Below are 9,196 nucleotides of genomic sequence, written 5' to 3'. Positions count from 1 at the left end.
TGGCAACCATTCTTAGGCGAAAATTGTAGGAGTTTGATCAACAAGCCAAAAATCTTCTTTGTGCAGGTTCACAAATTGCGGAATATTTTAAATCAAATTCCAAAGCTTACATCATTATTCTAATTTATTTTCTAGGCGTGTCGCGGCGACCGATTAGACAAACCTGTCGTCTTTAATGAATTCGCTGTGATGACTCGACAAATAGGAGGACCGTCCGTGCCCGAAGAAAGACCGCCTGTGATAACATACGCCATACCAAATACGGCCGATCTGTTAGTAATGTATTCGACATTTGAGAGTAAGTTAATTGATGAGAGCATTGCAGACTTGGGCACTATTGTTAAAAAATAACTGTAAACATATTATTTTACAGAGTACTACTCATTTCGTAATGTTGAAAATGGCTCTTGGTTCATACAAAGTCTTTGCGAAGTTTTCGCTGAGGCTACCAACAAGCCACACGCAACAACGGAAGGGTTTGATCTCTTACGTCTCCTCACCGCCGTAAACCGCAAAGTGGCTTATGAATATCAGTCATCTGCCAAAGTTGAGGTATTGAATCAAATGAAGGAAATGCCCAACTTTCTATCGACGCTCACCAAAACTTTTTATCTTAAAGTGAAAAGTCTACCACAAAAACGAATTATTTAAAAATTACCCAGCTTTCTGAACAATTAACGGCACTGAACATTCATACATACATATGTACATATAAACTGTAACAATTTTGTTTAGCTATGTATATGACAACAAATAACTACACACTTATTTACTACATACAATTTATATTCAAAATAAAAAATCGCTTTTTTATCATATCTCTTTACTGACATACATACATATATGTATACGTATAATTCACGAGTAGTAGGCTTGTAGTTTAGCGCTTATCACCTTGTTTGGCTTATCATTACTTATGCCATGTTCTGGCCGGCAACGAAAACACTTTAAAAACGAGTTTTGGGATTGTAGGCTGAAGGCTGTTCGCGCCGGCTGTTAGTGTTTTCTTTGACATTTCTTACATCAACTATTTATAGTTTTATTAAGAACAAAAAAAAAATACTTTTCTTTAATTTTCTTTTCATTAACAACCTTTTACTTTTATTATTATTTTAATTTGGCCAGACAATTAACGGTCCGAACTGGAGTACTGGAGTGGAACGCGAGTTTTCAAGTAGTTTTCAGCGAAAACTGGTTTTCGTTTGACATATTTTACATTGACGAAAACACAAGTTTTAGGTCGAAAACCAGTTTTAGCAATGAAAACATGTTTTCGATGTCGGTCAGAACACGGTATAAGGCAGTAGTGGTTAAAATTGATGGTATACATAGGCATATGCATACACTTGTTTCAGTAGATTATAAAGGTGTACTCCAAAAATAACATTCAATAATTATAAGAAGCAATTACATGAATGTTACGTGTAAAGGAATTATTACCATTTTTTTATTTGCTCGCTTAGTGTAAGTCGATTAAGGTCAATGTGGTTCCACCAATATTTCATTTGTTTAAACTTTTAAGTTCTCGTTCACAGTTGCTATTTAGGATACAAAATATAATTTAGAAACAAATTCACCAAGTTTTTGTATTTTATCATGATTCATAGGTTTTCAATTATCAGTCGTTGATTACGCTGTTATCAGCCTGCAATCTAATCTTCGTAATTCGCCGTTTGTTTCTACTTCTTGCATATATGTACATACATGTACGCATTTTATCTATACATCCGAAATTAAAATTTGCAATAAATATTTGTTCAAAATATTTTTTATCTTTATTCTAGCATTTGTAATGTGATCTAATTGCATTTTTAATTTTACCCGAGGGTATTACTTATGTATGTACATTAGGGTGGTCCAAAAATATAGTAACAAAATAAAGTCGGAATTTTTATGCTCTCACCCCCTAGGGGAAGAAACTTTATTTTTGTTTTGAAATCCAAAAAATATTTTTTATGTAAATCAAAATTTTTCGATCGGAAACCTCTTTTTCTCTTCAGGAGATTCCTAGTAATAATATCCAATTCTTTATTTAATAATTTTATAATTCTAAAAATTTTTTGTGCGCTGAAACTTTATGTACCCAGGTATGAAAAAAACTCGTAAATTCTACAGTTTTGGTGTTTCCATTCTCAAATTTTTACAGCGTACTCCATAAAGTCTGACAACTATTCAGGTTGAAAATAATAAAAACCAAACATGATGAAGTTAATAAAAATAAATAAAAAATTGCAATTTTCTAATCTAAATTTTTTTTATTTTAATCTATCTCACACAGTCATGGAAAGCCGAGGTAATTACGCATATTTCGATACCTTCTCGGACAAATAGTTTATTAAATGTAAACAATTGAAAAAAGATACTTCTCCGTGAGTTCAAAATTTCGGGAATTTTCTTTTTCGAGATTTTGGAATCTGTTGATGAAATAAAAAATAGGTGTCTTCTTTTTTTCGATAAAGAATGTAAAAAAGAAATATTTCAAGCTAAAAAAAAATATTGTATGGAATGCCCCATATATCGTCGCTGGAATAATGAAATAGTGTAACATGAAAAGTATAGTTTTAGGAAAAACGAATTGGAAGTTTTTATAAACCATTACAAACCATACAAATACAATTTCGTTTTTCGGGAATTAGAGCCAAAGAGATATTTAAGAAACCTAAAGATTTTTCTAATAGATTAAAGGATTATCTATCCAGTGGTGGAATTATCGAATAATAGTGTATGTGGCATTTACACTGTTTCTTTATTCTAGCGACGATATACTTTTTTTAAATCTGATTTTTGATGCAGGTGCTCTAAGAGCATTTATGCATCAAAATTAAATTTTGAAAAAGGTTCACTTACTTTATTTTCGCGGCAAGGGCTCAATATGCATTGCGGCTTGAAGGAAACATGAGACCGTCGAATTTGTGTTTTTTTGTTGAATTTCATTCCATTCGTTCTATGTACTAGTTTACAAATATACACGTATACTTCTACTACCACAAACATTTTCATAGGCTGTCTTTCTTTGATTTTGAATCGAAAAATCTTTGCGATCATATTGTACTAGCAATATAGAGGTATTATATATATGATTATAAATCATTTCTATGAAAAGTGTTTTTTTTTTTCATATAAAACTCATGGAAAACTTTGAGCGACCTTTAAATGTTTTCCGATTTCAAAATAAATTAATGGGGGTATTTTTTTACGGTATAGAACAATCCTAGGGGGTGCATTTTTGGACCACGCTAATGTACATATGTGTAATATTTTTCACATAATGCCCGTCTGTATATAAAGTAGCGCCTCGATAATGGGTAATTGCTGATAAATTATCGATCTAGCAAAATCTTGCTTTCTTATGAAAGTTCTGAGAAATGGGCGTCGTACCGCACTTTTACACCAAAAAAAAATGTGTATCTTGAAAACTGCTTCACCAATCTCCGCCAACTATATATATTTATATATATATGTACAATGCGTTTTATCTGAGATGGGGCGTTATTTAATCAAATTCTGAGATAGGGTGTTTTTCAAACAAAATTTTGAAGTATGGCGTTCTTCAATAATATTCTGAAGTAGGGCTTTTTCGAACTCACTGTCGACCTTCCACTCAGGTGTCGATATACAGGTATAAAGATTACTCAGAATCTGTTTTATTTTCATTTTTCCCCTATTCGTTATTTTGAACTTCTTTCATCAAAAAAAAACCGAAAACCTGAAATAATTAATAAATTTCTCCGAAACTATCAGGCCTATGGAGAAGTAACGTATACACAGTTTTTGGAGAATTTTGTTAGCTTTCATTTTCCGCATTTCGTAGTTAAATTGGTTCGTGTGATATACGTGATCAAGTCGAACCACCTTTTGTTTTAAACCGTCAGTATCTCGAAAACTTATTCCCAAAAATAACTAACTCGATTTTCGAAATCAGCGAGCAATTCTTTATGGGAATTCGATAGTGGCATCCAGAGTCACTTCTGCTGGGAACCAGTGCAATTAGCGAAATTTTCCAACAAAAAATTAAAATGAAAAAAGTGCAATTATTAATCAAGCAATTAGTTTTCTCTAATTACTCGTAATTCACACCGCTTTCATCAGGGGAAACCAAGCTAAAAAAACTCGCTAAATACACTGCCTCATAGATAGCGTGAATTATTATGTAGAACACAACTTTTTATTTTATTTTATTTTTTTTGAATAAATACATAAATAAGGTTATTATACTAATATACAGGGAACGGACTATTAGGACCTATCCTAAAAACCTAAAAAAAAGGAAAATAAAATAGAGAAATAGGCAGGAAAATGCACTAAAAATAGCAAAAATGGCCAAAGAAGGCACTAAAAAAAAAGACGAAAACTGAAAACTGAAAACTAACACTGGTTTACAGGAAAAATATTCAGCGGACGCCACTATCCAATTGCTATATAGAATTGCGCGCTGATTCCGAAAATCGAGTTAATTTTTACTCTATGGATAAGTTTACGAGATATTTTCAGGTGTACTTGGCGTATGAGTAACATTCTGTCCTGCTCATTTTTCATACAAAAAATCTTGGCGCATTTTTATATGACCACTTATTACTTCTTTTTGATACAAGTGGCGTCTCAATATCTATAAATACTCCTAAAACGTATTCTTTGCTTTCCAGCTCTGAATCAATGTATAGAGTGCTGTTTCTGTTGTTCTGCCTATCAGGTATGCGTGTTGTGATCTTAACAAACCATCGGAACCCAGCTTTTCCCCTATATGGGCTGCCAAAATCTTTTCAAAGACTCTTAGAATGAAAAAGGTAAGAATAATCGGTCTCTAATCCTTCCAGTATAAATGGCTAATTTTACCTTCTTTGGGCATAAACACAATCCCCTTGGACTCTAAACATCCGTTATAGATGCATCTCAGCCATGGTACTACTAGATCTTAAGATTTTTGTATAATGGCTGGAATATTGCCGTCGGTCCGGGAGATTTAAAAGAGGCCAATTAGTTAATGGCCCACTCCAGTCTCTCGAAGGTGATTAGGTCTTTAGCTTTTAACCCAATAGCGTTTCTGACCGGCTCAGAGTCACTCAAGACCATGCAAGACTTGGCATGGAAGAGTGCTTTTATAGCAGCTTTTTAAGTGTTGTCACCTCCGCCGTTTCTTCCATGCTTGTGCAGAAGTCTTTCCACGCGCTTTGTTTGGCAACCCGGACTTATTTTTTGTAGAGCTTAAGTAAACTCCTCCAGCTTGAATATTTCGCGAACATATCGCCTTCTTTCCCCTTGTTCCCTGTTCTACCAGGAAGGCTGTGATCTGCGCCTCGCTCGCATCGGGGGTCAGGAAATTTTGTATGCTTTGATAAGAGCTTTAGTTAGAGTTTCAAGTCTAATCTCGAGTTCTTCGAGAGAGCTAATTGGCATAAGTAGACCCATTTCCCTCATCAGAATCTTTCTATAAAGGTCCCAGTTCGTGTTGATAGGATTTTCACGGGATAGGGATCAATATTAAAACTATATTATGATCTGAGAACGAGGGTTCTTCCCTCACCCTCCAATCTTTTATTACAGACCAGAGTTGGGCAACGTCTATTCGAATGACGAATAACAAATATATAAATTGTTGGCTTCTTTATTCGTAAATAATAAATAACTTAGTTTATTCAAAACATATATGTATTCGAATGATGGAGAAATTATTTTATTATGAATCAACTGTCGTCAACAAATTTTCATTAAAATTTCGAGCTTTTTAATATGATTCTTTAGAGGATTTTTGGGTATGCAATTTTAATCCAATAAAGTGCAAGTTTCAAGCGTCTAGAAAGTCGCGCTTGTTTTTAATATTTTGTTTTTATGGTTGTTACCAATCCGCAAGACCTGGGATCGGGCCCACTTTCAGACTAACATCAAAAACAAAAAAAAAACAGTTGTTTCTAATAGCGTTCGCCCTTAGGCAGGCAATGGCAAACCTCCGAGAGTATATCTACTATGAAAAACAGCTTCTCATAAAAATGCAATCGCCGTTCGGAGTCGGCGTACTACTTTAGGTCAAGGCGCAGGCGGAAAATCGGAGGAGAAACTCGGCCAAGCACTAAAATATTGTGTAAGCGCTAATCTGCGGAGCTGCGTCAAAAGTAAAGTAAAGTATTCTCCAGCAAAATCAAAACATATATTTTTGAATTTATTTCACCAGTTCTCTTTACCGATGGCGTACTGTATTGACATTATCTATTAGCCGCTGTAATTAAACGAAGGCGTTTAAATAACTATAATTATTTTGCTTACACAACCAATTAAAACGTTTTTGAAGCCGGGAGTACCAAATGCTAATAACACATTACTTTGCAGCACACCAAGCCAATGGAATCGCTGAATTAAAAGGCTCAATTTTATTCAATATTTTCTGCGTTGCCTCATTTAACAAAAACAGGCTTCAGTGAAATACGGAAAAGCGGGGACTTTGAAGTATTGCAGTTATAGCGACGGTTCCAAAAGTTTGCGGTGCAGCAAGTCTAACAATAAGTTGCATTGCCATAAAACTTATACCTACGATTAGCTAAGATGCTATGTTCGACAAAATGGCGCCATCTTTATAGTGTCGCTTTCTTCTCCAGCACCCGCATAGTTCTGCTTATCGCTCGTGTCATGTTGCTGGCGCCCATTCTTCACAGCAAGCAACGTGGCATATATCGAACACATAACGCCTTGAGCTGCCTCGCAATATTGATATTTATTTTCTTGTGTGGCGCCGCACCATTCTTGCTGCGCATCGTCGCCGCCACTTACGCACATGTGGGCCTTCAGTACGACGATATTTTTGTGCTTATAGCCATGGTATCACAAGTCAGTGACATAAGCATAGTTTTGATGAGCATGCTTTCACAGATCTGGCAACGGCAACAGCTATGCGAATTTCTAAATAAACTGGAGCACACTGTACAATGGATACGCGCCATATACGGCCGGAAATTGATAAATGGCCGAGCACTGTTGTTGCTGTGGTTGCAAATAGGTCTGACATTTTACGATGCACTCACTCAACTTGTCTTTCTATCGAAATTGGCATTTAAAATCGATCCGTGGCACTTTTTGGTGAACCTGGCGTCACTGTATCTGCAGCAGTACCGCGCCACTTTGGTACTATTAATTTTTGGTTCCATAATATTGCTAACCGCTTGTTATGAACAAATGGCATATTACTTGGAGAACATCTCAACTGGTCCAGCAGATGAGCTAATGCATTTTCAGGATTTGATTTTATTGCACAATGCGTTAAACGGACTCCTTCGACAGCTGAAAGGCATATTTCAATTGCCGATTTGTTTGATTGTTTGTGGCGAGTTCATCAACGTATTGGCCAATTTATATGCGCAGCTATATTATTATGTTATAACAAGAGCTTGGTGGTTAGCATTCGTCTTCTATTGCGCCAAGCTTTGCATTGAATTGTATTTACTCATCCATGTGGTGCATTTCTGTTGTAAACAGCAGAAGAGAGTTGCTCATCTTTTCCTTGATCGCGATATAGATTTGAAGGAGGGAGCAGAGGTAAGTTACATATATATGCAAGATAAATGTACAAATGGATAATTTTTTTCAGTGCCGCTTCGAGTTAACTCATTCAGATGCATTGTGGCCGCAGTCAATTAGATTTGACATTCTCGGACTTTTTGAGCTCAACAACGAGTTCTTGCTTTTTCTCATTTCCTATTCGGTTAATTTTGTAGTTATGATTTTGCAGTTTGGGTTTTACACCAGTGTTGCCACCCAAATCATTTTCCACCTACCAAATGTACCAAAACGTTTTTGAGAGTACCAAAAAGATTTTTTTTGCAGGAATAAAAAAAGCTTTTTTCTTATTCAATATTTTCCAATAAAGAAAAAGGGTTAAACATAACTTCACAGAATTAATGTTTGATAAAAATTATTCAGAAACAAATAAAAAAGTCTAAGTTCGGGCGGGGCCGAACATTAGAGGCCCGGCGCAATTATTAAATATAGTTTTTTTTCACCTTTTTGAAAACTACCGCTACATGGTAAGCAGGGGTGGTTTTATCTCTATGCAACACTGTTTTCCACTCGTCGACGAAATCAGAGAACGTATATGCGTTTTCCGGCATAAATATACGTTCAGAGTTTGCATTAAATTTTACGATATATTATATGGTCAATCTGACTAATAGATGGCGCGCATAACAAAGAAACAAACCGAAAGGAATGACTATTTGAAAGCCACTGTGGTGTATACGGAAGTGAAATGAAAGACTGTTAGAGATTAAAAAGGTACGCACGCGATGTTTATAGTGCTCATCCACTTTAAACAATTTTATTTCCGCCCTAGCCACGAAATTTTAGGTCTACATTGTGGCTTTTTTTGGCTATCCTTTAATGTTACTTTGTCTATAAGTAATTTTTTTTCGGGAAACAATAAATTTTAATATATATTTTTTTTTGAACAAAAAATGAACAAAACGTAAAAGTTGTGATTTCATCGATTCTTCTGTATATCTTATATCACTGAACTACTAAACGGCTGGACCGATTTGGATACAAATTTGTGTGTATTTGGGCCCTGTTCGCGTACGCCCTATCCAGTAAAATCCAGTACTAAATTTATTGGCTTCTACTGGATGTCGTTTTCGTATGCAAAAACTTGCAAGAAGCCAGCAAAAGAGAGAGAATTGAGAGAGCAAAAATGACAGCTGAACTTGTAAGTTTTACTGGATGTTTACTAGATAAATTTTTACTAGTAACTATTTACTATTAAGAAAAACAGCTGATGGCATGATGCTTAATACAATTCACATTACCAAAAGAATTGTTTGTGGTGCTTTTAGAGTTGCAATTAACAAAAAAAACTTATTTAAATATACATATCGCACACCGTCTTCAAAAGAGTCATAACTCAAAATAATACGTTTGTAAGAAAATGCGAAAAACTATTTCTTAGCACATGATAATCATATGGGCAAGGGCGACTTTACCCTGGTTTTTTTTTAAACAAATTATAACAAAAATTTACTCCAGCTTTTGCTGAAAGGTAAATAAAAAATCTGTGTACACTTTTAGCATATAATCTCAAAAATGCCAAATTTTGAATTGTGAATCTTTTGAAGACGATGTGCGATATATTAAGATGGGAAGTACTATTTTCCTTAGAAAATTGCGTCGGAAAATAACAAATTAATCAGCTGTCCATTGGCTTACTCCCCGAAATTTGGTT

General features: G+C 34.9%; 2 protein-coding genes across 2 annotated transcripts; both read left to right on the top strand.

Moving 5' to 3' along the window:
- Positions 1-6: 6 nt before the first annotated feature.
- On the top strand, positions 7-757 carry LOC118737506 (caspase-3-like). Its single transcript, XM_036468059.1, has 3 exons — positions 7-66; positions 136-298; positions 374-757. The coding sequence occupies exons 2-3, from the start codon at positions 190-192 to the stop codon at positions 649-651; spliced, it is 387 nt and encodes a 128-aa protein (XP_036323952.1). The 5' UTR covers positions 7-66; positions 136-189; the 3' UTR covers positions 652-757.
- A 6,047-nt stretch (positions 758-6,804) lies between these two features.
- LOC118738200 (putative gustatory receptor 89a) lies at positions 6,805-7,783 on the top strand. Its single transcript, XM_036469124.1, has 2 exons — positions 6,805-7,521; positions 7,574-7,783. Exons 1-2 carry the CDS (start codon positions 6,805-6,807, stop codon positions 7,781-7,783), a joined length of 927 nt encoding a protein of 308 aa, XP_036325017.1.
- The last annotated feature ends 1,413 nt before the right edge of the window (positions 7,784-9,196 follow it).

The sequence above is a fragment of the Rhagoletis pomonella genome, unplaced genomic scaffold (genome assembly GCF_013731165.1).
Source record: "Rhagoletis pomonella isolate Grant_MI unplaced genomic scaffold, Rhpom_1.0 Rhpom_scaffold_00004, whole genome shotgun sequence".
NCBI classification, from domain to species: domain Eukaryota; kingdom Metazoa; phylum Arthropoda; class Insecta; order Diptera; family Tephritidae; genus Rhagoletis; species Rhagoletis pomonella.
This window is presented reverse-complemented; position numbering and strand designations above follow the sequence as displayed.

What these genes read in the sequence shown, in the direction of transcription:
- LOC118737506 (XM_036468059.1), top strand. Translation starts at nt 190, where the DNA reads ATGACTCGACAAATAGGAGGACCGTCCGTGCCCGAAGAAAGACCGCCT. An exon ending in AATGTATTCGACATTTGAGA is followed by an intron (nt 299 to 373) that starts GTAAGTTAATTG and finishes ATTATTTTACAG; the next exon opens with AGTACTACTCATTTCGTAAT.
- LOC118738200 (XM_036469124.1), top strand. Translation starts at nt 6,805, where the DNA reads ATGGTATCACAAGTCAGTGACATAAGCATAGTTTTGATGAGCATGCTT. An exon ending in ATTTGAAGGAGGGAGCAGAG is followed by an intron (nt 7,522 to 7,573) that starts GTAAGTTACATA and finishes AATTTTTTTCAG; the next exon opens with TGCCGCTTCGAGTTAACTCA.